The sequence below is a fragment of the Bubalus bubalis genome, chromosome 3 (genome assembly GCF_019923935.1).
Source record: "Bubalus bubalis isolate 160015118507 breed Murrah chromosome 3, NDDB_SH_1, whole genome shotgun sequence".
NCBI lineage: Eukaryota > Metazoa > Chordata > Mammalia > Artiodactyla > Bovidae > Bubalus > Bubalus bubalis.
Window position 1 is genome coordinate 89,579,764 of NC_059159.1, and position 23,061 is coordinate 89,602,824.

General features: G+C 40.3%; 1 protein-coding gene and 1 long non-coding RNA gene across 7 annotated transcripts in view; both read right to left on the bottom strand.

The window, feature by feature from the left end:
* Positions 1–6,470, bottom strand: part of LOC123332801 — a 74,784-nt gene extending 68,314 nt beyond the window's left edge. For both annotated transcript variants that reach the window (XR_006549845.1, XR_006549844.1), the window contains exon 1: positions 5,753–6,470. This is a non-coding gene — a long non-coding RNA (uncharacterized LOC123332801). The remainder of the gene's footprint in view (positions 1–5,752) is intronic.
* A 4,895-nt stretch (positions 6,471–11,365) lies between these two features.
* CNTLN (centlein) overlaps positions 11,366–23,061 on the bottom strand; it is a 341,020-nt gene continuing 329,324 nt past the window's right edge. For 2 of the 5 annotated variants that reach the window (XM_025281480.2, XM_025281477.2), the window contains one exon: positions 17,425–18,231. In XM_025281480.2, the coding sequence (XP_025137265.1) occupies positions 18,064–18,231 (168 nt within the window). In that variant the 3' untranslated portion in view covers positions 17,425–18,063. Of the gene's footprint in view, positions 12,039–17,341; positions 17,391–17,423; positions 18,232–23,061 lie in introns of those variants that run through there. The other 3 variants (XM_025281479.2, XM_025281478.2, XM_044939816.1) reach the window with 3 other exon arrangements.

Consider the following 23,061-nt stretch of genomic DNA (forward strand, 5'->3'; position numbering starts at 1 on the left):
ACAGTTTGTTTTGAGCCACACAGTCAAAGGCTTTGGCGTAAGCAATAAAGCAAAAGTAGATGTTTTTCTGGAACTCATGCTTTTTTGATAATCCAAAAGGTGTTGGCAATTTGATCTCTGGTTCCTCTGTCTTTTCTAAAACCAGCTTGAACATCTGGAAGTCCACGGTTCATGTACTGTTGAAGCCTGGCTTGGAGAATTTTGAGCATTACTTTGCTAGCATGTGAGATGAGTGCAATTGTGTGGTAGTTTGAGCATTCTTTGGCATGGCCTTTCTTTGTGATTGGAATGAAAACTGACCTTTTCCAGTCCTGTGGCCACTGCTGAGTTGTCCAAATTTGCTGGCATACTGAGTGCAGCACTTTCACAGCATCATATTTCAGGATTTGAAATAGCTCAACTGGAATTCCATCACCTCTACTAGCTTTGTTCATAGTGATACTTCCTAAGGCCCACTTGACTTCACATTCCAGGATGTCTGGCTATAGGTGAGTGCTCACATCATGATTATCTGGGTCATGAAGATACTTTTTGTATAGCTCTTCTGTGTATTCTTGCCACCAGTTCTTAATACCTTCTACTTCTGTTAGGTCCATATCATTTCTGTCCTTTATTGTGACCATATTTGCATGAAATGTTCCCTTGGTATCTCTGATTTTCTTGAAAAGATCTCTACCCTTTTTCATTCTATTGTTTGCCCTCCATTTCTTTGCATTGATCACTGAGGAAGGCTTTCTTATTTTGCCTTGCTATTCTTTGGAATTCTGCATTCAAATGGGTATATCTTTCCTTTTCTCCTTTGCCTTTCACTTCTCTTCTTTTCTCAGCTATTTGCAAGTCCTTCTCAGACAACCTTTTTGCCTGTTTGCATTTCTTTTTCTTGGGGACGGTCTTGATCACTGCCACCCATACAGTGTCACAAACCTCCGTCCATAGTTCTTCGGCACTCTATCAGAGCTAATCCCTTGAATCTATTTGTCACTTCTATGGTACAATCGTAAGGGATTTTATTTAGGTCCTATCTGAATGGTCTAGTTTTTTTCCCTACTTTCTTAGGTAACCCTCCATCAAAAGCCTTTAGGTCTGAGAATAGGTTAGCGTTTGAAAACATTAAGGGATTATGGTTTGTTTGTTTGTTTGTTTTTAAATCACAGCAGCTGACATCAATCTTATCCTTACCCAGACATGAAATTATTTGATTATTTAGATCAAGAAATACCCTAGTTGGTTACCTATCCATCTATTTCACCCCTAGGAAAACTGACTTTGCAGTATGGCAATTACCAACGCCCATTTCATGGAGTCATTCTGACAACATATTAAGACCAATTTCAGGTGTCCTTGGCAGGATGTTAAACCATGAGACACAGGAGAGTGTCCCATATCAACAAACTTCATACCCAGCCCTATAATCTGTTCAGCACTCTCAAGATCCATTTCCAGGAGTGTTCTCAAAATTCTTGCTGATATTATTTTAGCTATTCTGTAGCTCTTTTGTGAAATATCTCTTTACTTCCAAAGACTAGGCAGTGCTTCCATGGCTAAGCCATGCTGCAACTTGAAATAACTATTGATCTAAAATGAACGGTGGGGTAAGGATAAAAGCAGAACCGGATATGGAACAGTGGACTGGTTCCAAATTGGGAAAGGAGTTTGTCAAGGCTATATATTGTCACCCTGCTTATTTAACTTATATGCAGAGTACATCATGAGAAATGCTGGACTGGATGAAGCCCAAGCTGGAATCAAGATTGCTGGGAGAAATATCAATAACCTCAGCTACACAGATGATACCACCCTTATGGCAGAAAGTGAAGAGGAACTAAAGAGCCTCTTGATGAAAGTGAAAGAGGTGAGTGAAAAAGGTGGCTTAAAACTCGACATTCAAAAAACTAAGATCATGACATCTGGTCCCATCACTTCATGGCAAATAGATGGGGAAAAAGTGGAAACAGTAAGAGATTTTATTTTGTGGGGGCTCCAAAATCACTGCAGATAGTGACTGCAGCCATGAAATTAAAAGATGCTTCCTTCTTGGAAGAAAAGTTATGACCAACCTAGGCAGCATATTAAAAAGCAGAGACATTACTTTGCCAACAAAGGTCTGTATAGTCAAAGCTATGGTTTTTCCAATAGTCATGTATGGATTTGAGAGTTGGACCATAAAGAAAGCTGAGTGCCAAAGAATTGATGCTTTTAAACTGTGGTGTTAGAGTAGACTCTTGAGATTTCTTGGACTCAAGGAAATCCTAAAGGAAATCAGTCCTGAATATGCATTGGAAGGACTGATGCTGAAGCTGAAACTCCAATAATTTGGCCACCTGATGTGAAGAACTGACTCACTGGAAAAGACCCTGATGCTGGGAAAGATTGAAGGCGGGAGGAGTAGGGGACGACAGAGGATGAAATGGTTGGACGGCATCACTGACTTGATGGACACGAGTTTGAGTAAGCTCTGGGAGTTGGTGATGGACAGGGAAGCCGGGATGCTGTAGTCCATAGGGTCACAAAGAGTCAGACATGACGGAGTGACCAAACTGAACTGAACTGAACTGAAGGGTAAAAACTTGAGGAAGACAAGCATCATCTTTGGAGGCACTTGTCTTAGGCAAAGTCTCTTGATAGTCTCTAGAAAAGGAAGGACTCCTGCAATGGAGGACAGGGCCTCTTTTTCCAATGCAGAAAATTCTGAGGAGTCTGAAGTTTCAGAATTCTCAATTACGGTCAGCATTATCCTGATACCAAAGCCAGAAAAAGACATTCCAATAAAAGAAAACTATAGGGGTTTCCCCGTGGCTCGGTGGTAAAGAATGCACCTGTCAGTACAGGAGATACCAGTTCGATCCCTGGGTGGGAAAGGTCCCATGTGCCCCAGAGCAACTAAGCTCCTGCTCCACAACTATTGAACCTGTGCTCTCGAGGCTAGGAACCGCAGTTACTGAGCCCATGCACTGCAACTTCTGAAGCCTGAGCACCCTAGAGACTGTGCTCTGCAACAAGAAAAGTCACTGCAGTGCAAAGCCTACACTTTCAACTAGAGAGTAGACCCTGCTCACTGCAACTAGAGAAAAAGCCCTCACGGCGACAAAGACCCAGCACAGCCAAAAATTAATTAACTAATTAATTAGAGTATGTTAAAAGAGCAATGACCCTGGATATAAAAGTTGCTTGAATCTTAGCTTTGTCTTTAAAAAAAAAAAAAGAAAACTGTAGATCAATATCCCTGTGAATACAGATGCAAATATTTTTGCATCTGTATAATAATTTGCTACAGATGCATCTGTACAATAATTTGCTACAAAACAGTAGCAAATTGAATTCAACAGCACATTAAAATGATTATACGCCATATGAGCAAGTGGTATATAAGGATGTTTCAACAGACATAAATCAATAAATATGATTAATAGAATGAAAGATAAAAATCATATGATCATCTCAATTTTGTAGAAAAAGCATTTAACAAAATACAACATTCTTTCATGATTAAAACCCTCAAAAAATTGAGTATAGAAGGAACATACTGCAACAGAATAAAGTCCATGTATATGACAAACCCACACTTAACATTATATTCAGTGACAAAAATTTAAAAGCTTTTCTTCTAAGATAAGGAATAAGACAAGGATGGCCACTCTCACCAATCTTAGTCAACGTTGTACTGAAAGTCCCAGCTAGAGCAAATAGGCAAGACATATAAACAAAAGGCATTCACATCAAAAAGGAAGTAAATCTGCACTATATTAAGTTGATGTGATCTTATGTATAGAAAATTCCAAAGAGTCAACCAAAAACTGTTGGAAAAACTAACATATTCAGTAAACTGTCGAATATTAAAAAAACATACAGCAATAAGATGTATCTCTATATACTAACATCTGAAAAATAAATAACCCTAGTCATAAGAGCATCAAAAAAATACTTAGTAATTAATTTAAAATAGGAAGTACAAGATCTGTACAGTTAAAACCACTTGATGAAAGAAACTGAAGAAGATACAAACAAGTCAAAAGATATCTTGTGTTTATGGATAGAATATTTATATTATTAAAATGTCCATACTCCCCAAAGTCACATCAAAAAGAATAAAATACCTAAGAATAAACCTACTTAAGGAGGCAAAAGACCTGTATTCCAAAAACTCTATAAGATGTTGATGAAAAATTGAAGAGGACACAGATGGAAAGATATACTGTATTCTTGGATTGGAAGAATCAATGTTGTTAAAATGACTATATTACCTAAGGCAACTGACAGATTCAGTGCAATTCCTATCAAACTACCAAAGGCCCTCTGGCCTACAGGTCCCAGATGGAGCTTAGGAGCTGCTCCCCTGAGGAAGAAGAAAATCACAAGGGAAACTGTCAAGGGGCCAGTACCCCGTCCTCCATGTCTGCATTCCAGCGCCTGATGGACAGCTCTCACTTCCTGCCGGAGAAAGGTCTGCCCGCCACCACCACCAAGGAAGATGTCACCCCCCAGGAGTTCAACAGCAAGCGCTGGGATAGTAGCCCCCCAGACCTCTGGGTGGACAGGAGTGCAGCGAGGCCTGATGCCAGCATGGAGCCTTTCTCCGACTCTTCCTGGTACCTCACCACAAGCATCACTCTGCCCACCACCCTGGACTAGCCCAGAGCACTGCCAGAAGCAGCCGCTGCGGAGCCTCATCTGCACGGAGCAGGCCGAGATGAGGATGCTTACACTCCACCCACCGTCTGGAGGCTGGACCTCACTGTGGCTGCGGGCGGCGAGGGAGGGGCCCCCGGGGTCTGGTGGACACCTAGGCGGCCCTGCTGAACACGTGCTTGGCAGGTGGCCTTGTGCCCCCTCCAGGCACCCCCCCGAGACTACACCGAGGGTGAGCTCCGGCCCCTCAACAGCACCCTCAGTTTCTCCTCCCCCTGCACAGCCTGAGAACCCAAGTGAAGACAGTAAGGAGGTGGTCCTCTCCGTCAGGAGCGCCGGTGAGCCTCCAATCAAGGTCCACGGCCTGCCAGAACAACGGGCCCCGGACGACAGGGATGCGGACGGTCAGCACTGACCTGTGGACCGAAGCCCCGCGGGGCGGAGCAGTCACCCGCAGCCCCGACACGGGTCTCACGCCCAAGGCATGGGTGGAGCCACACCTGCGTCCTCTCCCTCCCGCTGCCACAGCAACAGGCAGGTGCCTCGGCCATCAAGAAGGCGCAGGCCTAGTCTGAACACACGCCGCTCCCCCAGTACAGGTCTCCAAGCTGCAGGGGAAGCACCTCCCGAGTAGACCAGCCCACTGGCGGGACCTCTCCCGGGCTGGCCCAGAACAGGTGCGGCAAGCCGGCCTGGGCCTGGGCACACCGCCATGAACCATGGTGATCTCTCCAACCTGTTCAGCATCACATACCACAGCCCCGTGGGGCAGGACACCTTCGAGAAGCGGATGAGGACCGCGAATCGGTGCACACAGCGGCGCCCGGCCGGAGCCAGGGGGTCACCTAGCTGATCACCCGGCTCCATCGCGGTGGGTGGGCTCAGAGACGCGCAGGGAGGAAGGGGGAAGAGGGCCCACCCCTGAGGCAGTACTTATCCGCACTACACTTCCCTCCCCTCCCCAACACCTCCCGGACCCTGCCTCCTGCTCACCGAGAATGTCCCCCAGATCCTCCACAGGAAGCTTCTGGAACACGTCTTAAGGGAGAAGTGGAGGCAGGCTGCCACAGCCACCCCCAGTCTCGGCAGCTACAGCCACGTGGAGAAACAACGAAGAACTCCCTACCTTGTTCCGCACTAGCTCCGTCCCTAGAACCCTGCTTCTCCAGGTGGGAGACGCCAGCAGTCTCCCTCTGTCCTGTCGGGCCCCTGCCTCTCCGGCTCTGTCACCAGGGACCCGACCTCGGAGGAGGAGCTTCGCCAAGAGGAGCGGCCAGGGAAGAAAGCCTCACCTGTGACGCAGGTGCGCATACATTTTCTGGAATAATCCCCTGTAATTTGCATAACCACATGGTCCTCATCAAGTGAACTCTGCCCCAGAAAGAGAGATCCGGTTTTCCCAATGTCAAAGAATGCTTTGTTTTTTAAATAACACAGCGGCTGAATGTTCAACCTGTGAACCTGAGGCGTTTCTAGAATGAAACCATAAACGTGCGTGTAAGAACTTAATTTTTTTCATAGCTCAGAGAACTCTTTTTGTCTCCATCTTTTTTAAGCAAAGTATATTGAACAAAAAAAAGTAATATTGTATAAATAAATTTTAAAATGAAAGGTTTTTAATATGTACATCTTAAGACTGAACCTCAGTGTGTGATACTAACTGCCTCTCCATTAAATCTTCACTGTCAACATTTTGGTTTGGTTTATTTCCACGTTGAATTAGAGTGTTTTATGTTAATATTTTGTCAGTGTTGTTTTTAAATAATTTTTTAAAATGTTTCAGACTGTCTAATTCAGTAAACTTTTTGTAGTGAGAAAACCATGAAGCCGGTAGACAAGGTGGATCTCCTGTATCCTAGATGTTAGTGTTCTGGAAAGAGACAGAGGCCTGGGCTGGGCTCCCCACATCTGCTGTGGAGTCCACATGTTCTCGTGGCCTACTCTCTCTCAGGTGTGAAGCACTAGGGTGCTGCTGTGGTCTCACCGCCTAGGTCTGAATTCTCTGTCCCAGTGTGATACGGTGTGAACCCCCTGGTTTTGTTGTTTAGTTGCCATGTCCAATTCATTTGCTACCCCATGGACTGTAGCCTGCCAGGCGCCTCTGTCCGTGGGGAGACCCCCGGTACTGCGCTGTTACTGTTGTTCTCAGGCACTGATGGTAGAATAGCAATGACATTTAAAAACTATTGTTAAAAGATTAACGGGCCATACAGTGTTTACTCCAGATATTCTTGAGGAAAAACACTGCAAATGGAAAGAGAGGTGGTGCCTCCTGGTCTGTAGGATATGATGACAGAGAAGAAATAAAGAAAGCTCTTACAAGATGGGGGTTGGGGGTGGGGGGAGTGGTGCGCGGGATTGCCAAAGGTATTTTTCACAGAACTACAACAAAAGATTTATAAGTTTCTGTGGAAATACAAAAGACCCTGAATAGTCAAAGCAATCTTAAGAGGAATTGGCTCATACAATTGTGGAGAAAGGCTAGTTTAAAATCTGCAAGTTGGGCTGGCAGGCCGGAACCAGGAAAAGCCAGTATTGCAATTCAAATCCAAAGGCTGTCTGCTGACAGAATTCTCCTTAGTTTGGGGGAAGTCAGTCTTTTGGTTCTATTTAAGATTTCAACTAATTACATTATGGTGGGCAGGTGTCTTGATGCAGAATCCAATGATTTAAATGTTAATTTCATCCGAAACCACCCTCATAGAAAAATTCAGAATATCTAGCACTGTGGTGAACCAGCCAACTTGATACACAAAATTAACTATCGTAAATCCACTCTTTGTTAATATTACATACACACACACACACACACACACACACATATATATATATATATTCATAACCAAGTAATGAGGAGGTACTCATAATTATAGCATCGCTGCTGTTAACACTCACCTGGTCAGAGCTGGTATTCATAATTACTTTTTTCCACACTGCTTGTTCTGTATTCCCTTTTTCCTTAACAAGTACCTCAGTGGTTATAATTCTTTACTTGGTAGGATGACCCAAACTTTTGTTTCTGAAGGGCCTGGACCATTAATAGTCCTTCTTGGGTTGGGTTTTCCATTGATTTTGATCACAGGGTACAGTAAATAAGGGATGCCCTAAGGAGTCACCTGTACTGCAAATATACTCTTCCATACATCCATGGTGAAGTAGTAGTCCAATTTCCCCTTGGTTCAGTTCAGTTCAGTCACTCAGTCATGTTCAACTCTTTGCGACCCCATGAATCTCAGCACGCCAGGCCTCCCTGTCCATCACCAACTCCAGGAGTTCACTCAGACTCACGTCCATTGAGTCAGTGATGCCATCCAGCCATCTCATCCTCTGTCGTCCCCTTCTCCTCCTGCCCCCAATCCCTCCCAGCATCAGAGTCTTTTCCAATGAGTCAACTCTTTGCATGAGGTGGCCAAAGTACTGGAGTTTCAGCTTTAGCATCATTCCTTCCAAAGAACACCCAGGACTGATCTCCTTTAGAATGGACTGGTTGGATCTCCTTGCAGTCCAAGGGACTCTCAAGAGTCTTCTCCAACACCACAGTTCAAAAGCATCAATTCTTCGATGCTCAGCTTTCTTCCCCTTGGTAGTCAGAATCAATTATTCAAATGAGTACAGTAAGTGCATTCTTGCCTTATAGATGAGAATCAGGCAGAGTCCAAAGTGACTGGGTAGGAGTCTTAATTTCCAGTTCAATGGAATTACTGTTATATCTCCTGATGGAAGCATTCTTCCTTTTGATGCTAAGACCTACAGTAAAGTATTGGTCACAGGGATAAGAAGAAAAATTTTGCTCGTGAGTCACTAGGAGTAATAATGAATGGTACTACTTCCCATTCCCAGCCCTTGATTCCTGGATCTGTGAATCATGGCTGTGGGAAAGACGGCACCATATACTGGTTTCTAACTCAGAGCACATACAGCCACCTTGAGACTTGTCTTAGCCCTGCAAGATATGGCCACCTAGCTGGCACTGTAACTGAGCCTTCAAAAGGTCATTCCACCATTCTACCTAACTAGCTGCTTTGAGATGGTGGAGAACATGGTCAGTCCATCATCCTGTTCACTTATTAAAATCTTCCTTTGCTGAGGTCACCTTTTAAGTGTTCACATGGGACACAAAAATTTGCACCTTTTTGACCCATTTGGAGAGATCTATCCATATATCTTTTCTCCAAGCGTCTTTCATCTTGTTCCAAATGTGTACCTTACAAGTCCCAGAGTATTCAGCCAAACCATTGGCCACAATCCTTGGACTTCTTAAGTTACTGTTGAGTTTCGAGAATTCTTTACTCTAGACATAAGTCCTTTGTCAGATATTTGTAGTTTGCAAATATTTTCTCCTGCTCTGTAGCTTGTCTGTTTTCAGAGCAAGAGTTTTGATGGTTTGATTAGTTTTGATGGTTAAATTCACCAGTTTTTCTTTTGTGTATCATGCTTTTGGTATCACGCATAGAAACTTTTCGCCTAGTCTTGGATCCTGGAGATTTTCTCTTACATATTTTACACTTAAATGTATGACTTGTTTGTGTCTAAAGTTTAGGTCAAGTGTTGTTTTTGTTTTTTTTTTTCCCCAAACCTAGAGATTTCCAGTTGCTTCAGCATCATTTGTTGAAAGGCTATCCTGACTCCATTGAATTGGCCTATTTTCACAGGTATGTTTTTTGGTGCTCTGTTTTATTCCATTGATCTATGAGTATATTCCTCTATCAGTACCACCCACTCTATTAGTGTACCTACATAATACATCTTGAAATTGGGTAGAGTGTTTTCTCCCACTTAAATTTTTCTTTGGGTTTGAATACACATTTTAGAAGCTTGTCTCCATCTTCAAAACATCTTGCTGTGATGTTGGTTAAGAATCGTGTTAAGCCTGTATATCAGTTTGGAGACAGCTGACATCTTTGCTTCTTAATGGAAAGTGTTCTATTTTCAATCATTAAGCATACTGTTAGATGTAGGCGTTTTTGAGATGTTCCTATAAAATTGAAGAAGTCCCTAGTTTTCTGAGGTTTTTCTTTTCCATGCATGAGTATTGAAATTTTCAAATGCTTTCCCAAAAGTTTCATGGTCACCTGATAGTTCTTTAGTCTATTAAAATAACAGCATGCACTGACTGATTTTTGAATATTGAACATCTAGATCTTGCATCTTCTGACCAATATCCTTCATGAAAAAGTCTAAATAGAATTTAAGCAAATTTGCATTAGTTTCCTATTGCTGCAGTTACAAGTTACCACAAACCTAGTGGCTTAAAACAGCAAACATTTAATTTCCTACAACTTGGGGTATGCAAATTGGTTTCACTAGCCTAAAGTCAAGGTGTCAACAGTGCTGTTTCTTCCTAGAGGCCTGGGATACAATCCCCTCCCTTCCCTCTTCCAGTCTCCAGGAGCTGCCTACATTTTTTTGGTTCATGGCCTCTTCCTCCATACGTATAGCTATGGGGGTAGCATCTTCAAACTTCTCCATCCCTCTGCCTCTGCAGTAACATTGCTATCTTGACTCCTTAGAAGCCATTGGGTCCCACCAAATAAATCAGGATTATCTCTTCACTCAAGATCTGTAATTATATTGCAAAGTGCCTTTTGCCATAAAAAAGTAACAAATTCATGGGATTCTCCAGGCAAGAATACTGGATGCGTTGTCACACCCTCCTCTGGGGAGTCTTCCCGACCCAGGGATCGAACCTGTGTCTTTTATGTCTCCTGCATTGGCAGGTGGTTTCTTTACCACTAGCGCCACCTGGGAAGCACAGCCTAGGTATAATGTCATATAATAAAGGTAATGCCTTGCCACTGAATAGCAACATAATACACACTTCACATTAAAAATTAGACAGCTGACAGTCATTTCCTCTTCTTGTTTTTACATGGTGGGCATCCACTGGCATTAGAAAAAGTACAGTTATGGTAGTATTTATGGTACTCAAAATGCTGTCAAATTGTAACTGTATCACTGTGACTTGCAGTGTGCCTACCAGCCTGCAAAGCGGTGAGCACCCTACATCACGTCTCTGCTGCAACTACTCACCTGAACTACTGTAGTGCTAAGGTGGCTATAAATAATACAGAAATGAATGAGCATCTGTGTTCCAATTAAACTTTATTGATGGACATTAAATTTTGAATTTCATATAACTTTCACATGCTATATAGTTCTCCTTTTGATTTTTTAAAAACATTTAATAGTAACGTGAAAATCATTCTTAACTTACTGTAGGCTATGCAAAAACAGGTAGTAGGCCAGATTTGGTCTGTGAGCCATAATTTGCCAACTCTGCCTTAAACTCATGGGACCCATATATTTCAAAGCAGGGAAGGAGGAATAACAAGAACATAAATAAGTGAAGAGGTGAAAGTTACTTTTGTGTTATAAAGGAAATTAAATAGCAAGATGGCTAGGGAATGCTTAAGGAAATTTGTAAATGCAAACCTGAATGATATGCAGGAGCCAGTCATGGGAAAGTTAAGTACAGAATATTGGAGAGAGAATACAAAGGCAACGGCTGGAGGCAGGCAGGTTTGGTGAATCGGAGGAAGCAAAAAGTTAGGTGTGGCAGGAACACAGGAAAGAGGGGAAATGACCAGGGAATGTTTGAGAGTCTAAATAAGGATGACCATTGTTAAGAATTTAATTAGCAGACTTGCAAGGACTAGTCTAATTAATGCACTCGGTTCGTAGCCCTTGCTAATTTATATGACCACACAAAATATTGTGAATTTAAAAAAAACAGAGAGAGTGAAGGAGAAGATGTTTTTATTTTTGCTGAATTGTTCTAGGAAAATACAGTATCTCCTATATAATCCAGTAGACTGAGAACAGATACAATTGGACTGCACCATTCATTTCATTAAATGCTCACTCTTAAGTTGTAATGCTTTGCTTTATATTTGCTTTCAATACAAATGTGTTGCTACCAGGTGATTTAGAGCATTTATAGCAACTTTATGTAAAAAGTATAGTTTCTTACAAAACTCAGAACATTAAGGCTTCAGTTTAAACTTTTTTCTTTGATAATTTGTGTATGCCAAGCTTGTTCTAATTTCTTGTAATGTACTGGAAGGAAAACCATTTTCAAGTTTGCATTGATTTGTGGCAATATTTGTATTCAACAATCAAATGCGACACTATTTCCTTTTAAATGGCCATGCACTTAATTAGTTTCACTTGTTCAGCAATTAATTGGTTTCAGAGACTTCTTATTTTGGTATTGATAGTTGGAGCAGATATTATATCAGGACTGCAGTGTATGTTTTCTGATCACACCACATAAAGTTTTCACATCTGAAAAAAAGTTCTCAATCATGATATCATCTAGTATCTTTCATAACTGTAAAATATTCTTCAACTAGTCTCTTTTTTTCATTTATTTTTTCCATTATTGCTTCTAGTAAATATGTGGCAAAGGGAAGCTGTAAAAGAAACAGAAAAAAAAAAAGATGATCAAAACTCTGTATTTTCTACAGTTCAGAAACATATACTAAATATCATTAAACCATTTGAACTGAGCTATCTGCAACTCTGCACCCATAATGGTACCCTACTGGGTCTCTTTTCAACTGATCTTGCTGGTTAGCGTGGGTAATTTTGTCTTTTATAATAAAAATGATACAGGAGCAGAACTAAAATGAAGAAAGATAAACGTCTTATTGAACAATCCATGGTTTACCGACCGTGTTAATGTTGTAATCTGCAATACAAGCAGCTGAGCCATTTATCTTCAATCAGTTGATCAATAGCAGGCTACAGCCCTCTCTAGGGCCCACAGGCCCACAGAAGTAGCACTATATGTTCATCACTCATAAGAGAGGGAGAGCGAACTATCAATATACTTGCCTGTGTTACAGCTGAACGTCTCGAGGATTGTAGGGTGAAATTTCAGAGGAAAAAAAAATGGCAAAAGTATATACATTGATTAAGTTTTTATAGAAAAGTTTATTTGGCATATCAAAGTGTAATACACATGTTGCAAACTGCTGAGTTTATGAAATGTAGAGTACATTTTGAAATTTAATAATTTATATAACATTTCTGGTAAAGTTTTATTGTTCCTGGGCTTTACTGAGTTGCCTGTAGAACTCATAACATTACACTTATAGGTGACAAGTACAGGCAAATCTGAAATGTTCCCCAGTTGCCACCCAAAGCCATACTGACTTCCTTTTATCCTGCTTCTCAGCTATCTAGTGTCATGCAAGAGATGTGTAACAATCAAGAAACTCATTAATTCATTTTTTTGAATTGTCCTTTTGATTAACCAGGGAAGACTACTTTTGTCTCCCTGAATAGAATAAGGACACTTAAGCCCAGTACCCCTTCCCTACAGAGGTGTACAGTCAGGCCGTTCTTTGTGCTAGGACAGCCACCGACAGCGTCGCTGGTCAGCACCCAAACAAAATCAGCCCGGTGCCGTGCGTGTAAGTTGCTCAGTTGTGCTCAGATCAGCTGTGCTCAGCCACAGTGATTATAATTAGCTAACCCCAGCATAACGGTTATTTTCTGAATTTAAACTGGGAAAAAAAAGAGAAAAGACTGGCCAGTGGTGGTGAAACAACAGGCCAAAATGGCGCAGACTGTGTAAGCCATGAAGAAAACACAGAGACCAACGCTCAGATCCTAAGTAGCTTTCTAGTTTAACTTCTATCTTACCTTGATAATAAATTGCCTTTTCCTTAAAATACTCTTGAGTCTCTGTCAGGAGAGACTCTATCTATAGTCTATGTCAGGAGCTTCACACATTTGTCTTACTTAAAATTTAACACTAAATAAAGTATACAAAATATACAAAGTATATACAAAGTATACAAAAATACCATATTTCTTCACTTTTTAAGATACAGGTGAATATAAGATATCCAAATTGATTTAAAAACAGCTTTTTCTGAAAAAAGGAACCTACCATATTAAATATACACAAATTGCATATGTATTTTAATTTCAGAAATGTGAAAATGTGGGAAAATGTATCATAGAATCAAGGAACAAGAATATGTTAGATTTCCTTCTGGAAGATAATGATACAGCAAATCCTTACTTTGAGAAAACTGCCTTTCTGGGATGCATAAAAGTTATACATATTTGCCAGTTTTACAAATGAGATAATTTAAATTCTCAGGGCATTAATATTAGATGTTAAAGAAATACACACACACACATACACACAAAGGCAAAACTACCAGGTAACTTTGTTTTGACTATGGCCCTCAGTACTGTATGCAATCCAACAAAAAAGGAAACAAACAAGATGAGAATACCCTCCCATCTCTTCCTGGTAGAGCAAAAGCAGAAATCAGTATTTTAAAAAGTTGTTCTAAAAAGTAAAAGTTGTTCGAAGAAAAAAGAGTTCTCTGATCAAGTAAGTGTGGGAAACAAACCAAAGTTTAAATGCTATTTTATTTCAGGATCTCTTATAGACTTTACTATGCTAATGCACTGTGTTTCTTGCAGAGGGCAATGTAATACCCTGTTTCTAAATTCATGGGCCCACACTTTTCTCATAGTTTATTCATCGTGTGGCACTAGTGGTCCATGGAACACACTCTAGGAAACGTGCTGGTTCTACGATTTCCTATATAGTGATGTCACAAGCACTTTTACCAGGCCACAATGTACTGACATTAATTATCTCATTGCACATTTCATTTTCAAGTTAAAAACTCGGCCTTACTTTTTATTATCTTGCAATCAGAACAATTTTCAACATGTCATGTACTTGAACATTTGGCTTCCCTCTAAAAATAGTCTAATAAGAGTTTCTCTTCCAGGAAGCCTCCAAGGTGGAACAAGAGGCCCATTGACTAATTTATTGCTAATAACTCTTATATTCTCTTCCTTTGGCTCCCAATAAAACAAAAAGCCCCACAGTTAAACACAACTGTTTGAATTGTGTCTCCTAAGCTTTGTATAGAGGCTAACACTTGATGAAGTTCAAGAAGCAGCCTGTCCTTTAATCAAGATGCCCAATTTGTGTACATCCATCTCCCCTTGTAGGTTCTTCTATTTTTCTCTACAAATAGGTCAGAAAAAACCTTTAGACAATAATTTCTCTTTATATAATAAAGAGAAAAGTTCATAATATCTCACAAGGTTGTTGGAGATTAAGTGCAGGTTGGGAAGATTTCCTGGAGAAGGAAATGGCAACCCATTCCAGTACTCTTGCCTTGAAAATTCCATGGACAGAGGAGCTTGCTGCAGGCTACTATCCATGGGGTTGCAAAGAGTCAGGCATGACTGAGCGACTTCACTTATTTCATACAGGCAGTGTAAGAGTCTGTTCTTTTCTCCTTCAGATACAAAAAGAAAGCACAACTCTTTTACTGACAGGATTTTGGACTTGGGTTGAAGTGGCAACATGACTGGCCAACAGCAAAGCTCTTTTCTCCCTTGCTCCACCATATGTACAGGTGAAACAACAAACCTGCAAAATATGCTGTGTTGGGTTTCATCTCAGATGGAATATGCTGGGGCCTACGAAGTCCAGCAAGTCTGCTGGGCTTTCTGCATAATTTCCTTATCTCTTTTGCATAAATATAGAAATGATTGTCTTAGTTATGTTACTGCAGTTACACAGGCTTGAACTCTTCAGCACAAGGAGAAAAATGGAAAGGGGAAGGGCTGATACTCCATAAGATTTCTCGGAATGGAAATTTAATTAGGACATCCAAACAACCGTGAGTTTTACTTGGTCTATACTGTAATCTTTCTTTAAAGATTAATTAACGTATGCGTTTATTTATTTTTGACTGCGCTGGTTTTTCTTTGCTGCATGTGGGCTTTCCCTAGTTGCAGAGAGTGGAGGCTGCTCTCTAGTTGTGGTGCCTGGGTTTCTCATTGAGATGGCTTCTCTTGTTGTGGAGCACAGGATCTAGGATGTGAGGACTCAGTAGTTGAGGCACATGGGTTTAATTGCCTCCATGGTAAGTGGAATCTTCCTGGACCAAAGGTTGAACCTGTGTCCCCTGCATTGGCAGGCATATTCTTAACCACTGGACCAACAGGGAAGTCTCTATACCATAGTCTTGAAGGGGGTCTTTCTGGTTGTTTTGGCTGTCCTTGTTGGAAAAGGTGACTTCTCTTACGGGAAACACTTCCCCTAACTTCACACAGATTTTAGGCTTCTCTTACATGTAAATGACCACAGATGTATGCCATTGATAGAACTTCATCACTCACACTTGCAAATTATGACTTCATTTAGAGGCATTTCTGTAGAAAGGTAAGATATGACTGATAACTTGCAGATGCTGGAGAGCTACATTGGAAGAATAACAAAGCCTCAAATCTATAACTGTGAAACATACAGATAGTTTACAGCATCGGCATGAACTGGGAATGTGCTCTCAATAGTATAAAATTGAACAGTTTTGTGTTGAATGAAAAAGACTGAAGTAAGGGTATCTTTTTAAATCTAAAGGGCAAGATTAACAACTTTTTTTAAAATTTTATTTTATTTTTAAACTTTACAATATTGTATTGGTTTTGCCAAATATCGAAATGAATCCGCCACAGGCATACATGTGTTCCCCATCCTGAACCCTCCTCCCTCCTCCCTCCCCATACCGTCCCTCTGGGTCATCCCAGTGCACCAGCCCCAAGCATCCAGTATCGTGCATCGAACCTGGACTGGCGACTCGTTTCATACATGATGGTATACATGTTTCAATGCCATTCTCCCAAATCTTCCCACCCTCTCCCTCTCCCACAGAGTCCATAAGACTGTTCTATACATCAGTGTCTCTTTTGCTGTCTCATATACAGGGTTATTGTTACCATCTTTCTAAATTCCATATATATGCGTTAGTATACTGTATTGGTGTTTTTCTTTCTGGCTTACGTCACTCTGTATAATAGGCTCCAGTTTCATCCATCTCATTAGAACTAATTCAAATGAATTCTTTTTAATGGCTGAGTAATACTCCATTGTGTATCTGTACCACAGCTTTCTTATCCATTCATCTGCTGATGGACATCTAGGTTGCTTCCATGTCCTGGCTATTATAAACAGTGCTGCGATGAACACTGAGGTACACGTGTCTCTTTCCCTTCTGGTTTCCTCAGTGTGTATGCCCAGCAGTGGGATTGCTGGATCATAAGGTAGTTCTATTTCCAGTTTTTTAAGGAATCTCCACACTGTTCTCCATAGTGGGTATACTAGTTTGCATTCCCACCAACAGTGTAAGAGGGTTCCCTTTTCTTGTTTTTGGTTTGAAAACTATTACCAAATGGTACTGTTTTCACAATAAAAATTGACTTTAATCCAGCTGAGTCATACTCGAATAAAGATATTACATGTTATTTATTATACTTGCTTTTAACAAAGATATGATTCAATGAGATTTTGAGAGTTTAGTAAGAGAGACTAATATAGTTTGATAATTATAAAATTAAAGGTGCAAAATTTGGTATAAATAAATATTTGTATGGTTATTCAGCTATCTTGTAATTAAAAGATTGAACTTCATAAAATAACCAAGCATGGTATGAGAAACAATGATTTATTTATAGTTTAAATTGCACTTAATTATAAGCTAAGTTTCCTAAATATTGCTTATATTTCTGGCACATATCTATCTACGTATTTATCTATCTTAGAGTGTCACTGAATATTGAAGTCTGTGTCTGCTCTTCTTTGGTAAAAGCTATAACTTGTTTTCCTTTCATCCCCCCGCCCCCACAATTTTTTATAGTGGTAAAATGCACAAAACATAAAATTTACCTTTTTCCTTTAATGACATATGTCTTTTTCCTGGTATCATGAAAGTAGGCTTGAGATGGTTAAATCAAAAAAAAAAAAAAATCCCAGTAAGGCTCTGAATGGAGAATTTTTAACTCTTGCAACTTCAGCTGGATGTGAGGAGTGAGTGTGTGTGGGTGGCTGTGTGTGTTTATGTGTGTGGAGAGAGTGAGCATGGGAGTTCGCATGTATGTGGCATGTTTTAAGTACGTTGTAAGTGCAACACTGAACGCAACAGGGTAAAGGTCTTCAGGACATTTGTTGTAAAGAGAAACTTTCTGGTAACCTTCAGGCTGGAAGTTATTCTATTTACTAAAGCCAGGGAGATTTATAAAACCTTCCCACTGCTGTGTCACAAAGCATCTCTAGAAGGTAAGCATATTTTGCAGAAAGGGCACAGAGGAAAGAGCCATTTTAAATTTCAGCATTTATAAGATCTGAAGCAACCTAATAGGAAGAGGGTTTAAAGGCAAAGAAAAACCACTGGTCAAAGTCTGTACTTTAAGTTATCAACAACCGAAGCCAGGATTTTTGATATGGCTCCCATACAAGAAAATGATCTACACAAAGTAGATGAAAACTGCCTGAGTGAAATCTGGAAAACTAAATCAGGACACATTTTCTAGCCATTCCTGGATAAGGGTTTTTGAAATATAAATCCTAGTAAAGAAGCACATTGCAGTTTTAACTGTATATTACTTGCTTTATATAAGTACACATATTTCATTATACATACCCATAATTCCGTTCAAGTTTGTTGAAAAACTTTCATAGTTTTTATATTTTATCTGTTTATTGTTCTCCATCACCAGAAGTATTAGCTCCATGAGGACAGTGATTTTTGTCTCTTGTTCACCGCTATATCTCCAAACCTGAAATGCGGTAGACACTACTGCATGAATTACCTTTCATGCAGTAGACACTTGGCAACATGTTTTTAAAATGCCTTCCATAGCTTGGGTTCAACTTTATCTCCACTAATTCTTTCCATGGCCTTATAAACTCACAAGTACATAAGATGGTTTCAGGTATTATTAAGGCCTGAAAACAAAACTAAATGACCTTTTCTATAATTTCAATTTTGAGGATCAGAATGGACAGAACAATTAAACAATGTCTCTTAGAGGGCAAATGTAAATAACTGACTCCTATCTGTTTGCATATAGGACGAAGTAATATCAATTAGAATACTATAGAGGTACAGCTCCTTCTGTGCCAACTGAAAGGAAACCTATTAAATATGAAGTTTAAAAATTTATCTCATTTATTCATAGTTATGGCCAATGGACAGAAATTCAAATTCAAATGCATTTTACACAGTCTCTGCTAATGGGGGGTAATGCAGCATATGTGATATAATAACTTTATTGGATTTACTTTTAAAGGTATTCTTTTTATTCTTTGTTCACTGTCTCATATTAAGGAATTCATTTTTTAAATGGAGACATAATTCACATAACATAAATTTCTCCGTTTTGAAGTGTATAATTCATTAGTTGTACACAGCTGTACAACCATTACTTTCATCTAATTCCAGAACATTTTCATCTCCCCAAAAGAAACCCTGTACCCATTAGCAGTCACTGTTCCTCTGCCCCCATCCTCTGGCAACCACTAACCTACTTTGTCTTGATTTGCCTCGTCCAAACATTTCATATGAATGCAATCATACAATAAGCTGCCTTTTGTGTATGGCTTCTTTCACTTAGCATAAGGGGTACAAGGTTCTTCCATGCTGTATGATGTATCATCATGTCATTTCATGACTGAATAATATTCCACATATGCATATAACATGTTTTATTTATTCATCCATCATTTGACAGACCTTTGGATTCTTCTACTTTTGAGCTATTATGAACTACTGAGCTCTATGAACATTTATGTAGAAATTTTTATATGGACATATGTCTTCATTTATCTTGAGTAGATACCTAGGGATGGAACTGCTGGGTCACATAATCTCTAGTTTTTAACTTTTGGAGGAACTGCCAGACTATTTTCGACAGGGGTGGCATCATTGTACATTCCTACCAGCAATGTACAAGGGTTCTAATTTCTCCACATCCTCACCAATGCCTGCTATTGTCCTTCTTTTTGATTACAGCCATCCTCCTGGGTATGAAGTAGTATCTCATTTTGGTTTTCGGTTCGCATCTCCCTAAAGGCTAATGATGCTGAGCATATTTATATGTGCCTAATGGCTATCTGTATATATCGTTGTAGAAATGGCTATGAATAGTCCTGAAGGTCTGTTTCTTTTCTCTTGTTGTTGAGTTGTAAGAGTTTGAAATGTGTTCTTAAATGGTTAGATTTCACTGAGAAATGCCAGACAGAAGGCTTGGGTGAACTGTGAAGTCCCTGAATGAAAAACTGTGAGTCCCTGAATGATGTTACCTACTAAATGTGAGTCCCTGAAATGTTACCTACTAAATTTTTTACAGCTTCAGACACTGACGTCTTCTGTCTACCAAATCTGATATACCTCTTTTGTTCCCTAAAACTCTTAAAGGTATCATCATCTTTCTCATTATATAGGGTATTAAACTCATCTCTCTTTGGTTTCTGCTTTCTCACCCCTTCATTTAATCTCAGTCCTGCTATGTGATTCAGGGACTACAAAATGGGTCATATCTATCTCGTCCTTCCTATTTTTATGGTGAGGACACATGCAAGCCCCTACTGGCTTTGTCTAGACTACCTTCTTGCTCCTAGTCTCTTCTCCCTCTAAACCATCCTATACATTGATCTTGTGCAGCTTTCTAATGCACAACTCTGATTGCATCCCCTTCCTGTTCAAAGGTTTCCATAGTTTAGTCTCAGCCAACTTTTCTTGTTTCTGTTTTTTTTTCCTCCCACTTCCTAAAATACAGAAAAAACTAATTTTGGAAGGTTTTTCCACCCTATTATGATCATTAATTTGCTTTTTTGTCTCTGCCATTAACTGTAAGTTTTAAAAGATGTAATAATGCAGAAGAGGAATTAATACAAGTAACTCTTCAAAGAAATTAAAAGGCAGCTGTGTCATAGAAAATGAGAGTAGATATAAGAATGACTTTTTTCCAGTATGATTCTTATTACTAGAAATCTGTGAGGACAAAAGTTAGGTGCTGATAAAGATCAAATACTTAAAATTACCAATTGTATCAGGACCACTTGATGGGAGGACATACATTTGCATTCTGTGTTAAATACAGGTAACTTAAGGCTCTAGACCTTTTAATTCTCACTCACTCCTGGCTAACAGTATCAGAAAGTATTACATTTTTGTCTAGGTCCATATTGTCACATGGTATTTCAGTTCAGTTCAGTTGCTCATTCGTGTCCGATTCTTTGCGACCCCATGAATTGCAGCATGCCAGGCTTCCCTATCCATCACCAATGGCCGGAGTTCACCCAAACTCTTGTCCATTGAGTTGGTGATGCCAACCAGCCATCTCATCCTCTGTCGTCCCCTTCTCCTCCTGCCCCCAATCCCTCCCAGCATCAGAGTCTTTTCCAATGAGTCAACTCTTCGCATGAGGTGGCCAAAGTACTGGAGTTTCAGGTTTAGCATCAGTCCTTCCAAAGAACACGCAGGACTGATCTCCTTTAGAATGGACTGGTTGGATCTCCTTGAGTCCAAGGAATTCTCAAGAGTCTTCTCCAACACCACAGTTCAAAAGCATCAATTCTTCAGCGTTCAGCTTTCTTCACAGTTCAACTCTCACATACATACATGACTGCTAGAAAAACCATAGCCTTGACTAGACGGACCTTTGTTGGCAAAACAATGTCTCTGCTTTTCAATATGCTATCTAGGTTGGTCATAACTTTCCTTCCAAGGACTAAGCGTCTTTTAATTTCATGGCTGCATTCACCATCTGCAGTGATTTTGGAGCCCCCAAAAATAAAGTATGACACTGTTTCCACTGTTTCCCCATCTATTTCCCATGAAGTGATGGGACCAGATGCCATGATCTTCGTTTTCTGAATGTTGAGTTTGAAGCCAGTTTTTTCACTGTCCTCTTTCACTTTCATCAAGAGGCTCTTTAGTTCCTCTTCACTTTCTGCCATAAGGGTGGTGTCATCTGCATATCTGAGGTTATTGATATTTCTCCCGGCAATCTTGATTCCAGCTTGTGCTTCTTCCAGCCCAGCACTTCTCATGATGTACTCTGCATTTAAGTTAAATAAGCAGGGTGACAATATACAGCCTTGATGTACTCCTTTTCCTATTTGGAACCAGTCTGTTGTTCCATGTCCAGTTCTAACTGTTGCTTCCTGACCTGCATATAGGTTTCTCAAGAGGCAGGTCAGGTGGTCTGGTATTTCCATTTCTTTCAGAATTTTCCACAGTTTATTGTGATCCACACAGTCAAAGGCTTTGGCATAGTCAATAAAGCAGAAATAGAAGTTTTTCTGGAACTCTCTTGTTTTTTCCATGATCCAGCAGATGTTAGCAATTTGATCTCTGGTTCCTCTGCCTTTTCTAAAACCAGTTTGAACATCTGGAAGTTCACGGTTCACGTATTGCTGAAGCCTGGCTTGGAGAATTTTAAGGATTACTTTACTAGCGTGTGAGATGAGTGCAATTGTGCGGTAGTTTGAGCATTCCTTGGCATTGCCTTTCTTTGGGATTGGAATGAAAACTGACCTTTTCCAGTCCTGTGGCCACTGCTGAGTTTTCCAAATTTGCTGGCATATTGAGTGCAGCACTTTCACAGCATCATTTTCCAGGAATTGAAAGAGCTCAACTGGAATTCCATCACCTCCACTAGCTTTGTTCATAGTGATGCTTCCTGAGGCTCACTTAACTTCACATTCTAGGATGTCTGGCTCTAGGTGAGTGATCACACCATAATGATTATCTTGGTCATGAAGATCTTTTTTGTACAGTTCTTCTGTGTATTCTTGCCACCTCTTCTTAATATCTTCTGCTTCTGTTAGGTCCATACCATTTCTGTCCTTTATCGAGCCCATCTTTATGAAAAGGCAAAATGACAGGATACTGAAAGAGGAACTCCCCAGGTCAGTAGGTGCCCTATATGTTACTAGAGATCAGTGGAGAAATAACTCCAGAAAGAATGAAGGGATGGAGCCAAAGCAAAAACAATACCCAGTTGTGGATGTGACTGGTGATAGAAGCAAGGTCCGATGTAAAGAGCAATAATGCATAGGAACCTGGAATGTTAGGTCCATGAATCGAGGCAGATTGGAAGTAGTCAAACAGGAGATGGCAAGAGTGAACGTCGACATTCTAGGAATCGGCGAACTAAAATGGACTGGAATGGGTGAATTTAACTCAGATGACCATTATATCTACTACTGCGGGCAGGAATGCCTTAGAAGAAATGGAGTAGCCATCATGGTCAACAAAAGAGTCTGAAATGCAGTACTTGGATGCAATCTCAAAAACGACAGAATGATCTCTGTTCGTTTCCAAGGCAAACCCCATTCAATATCACAGTAATCCAAGTCTATGCCCCAACCAGTAACACTGAAGAAGCTGAAGTTGAACGGTTCTATGAAGACCTACAAGACCTTTTAGAACTAACACCCAAAAAAGATGTCCTTTTCATTACGGGGGACTAGAATGCAAAAGTAGAAAGTCAAGAAACACCTGGGGTAACAGGCAAATTTGGCCTTGGAATACGGAATGAAGCAGGGCAAAGGCTAATAGAGTTTTGCCAAGAGAACGCACTGGTCATAGCAAACACCCT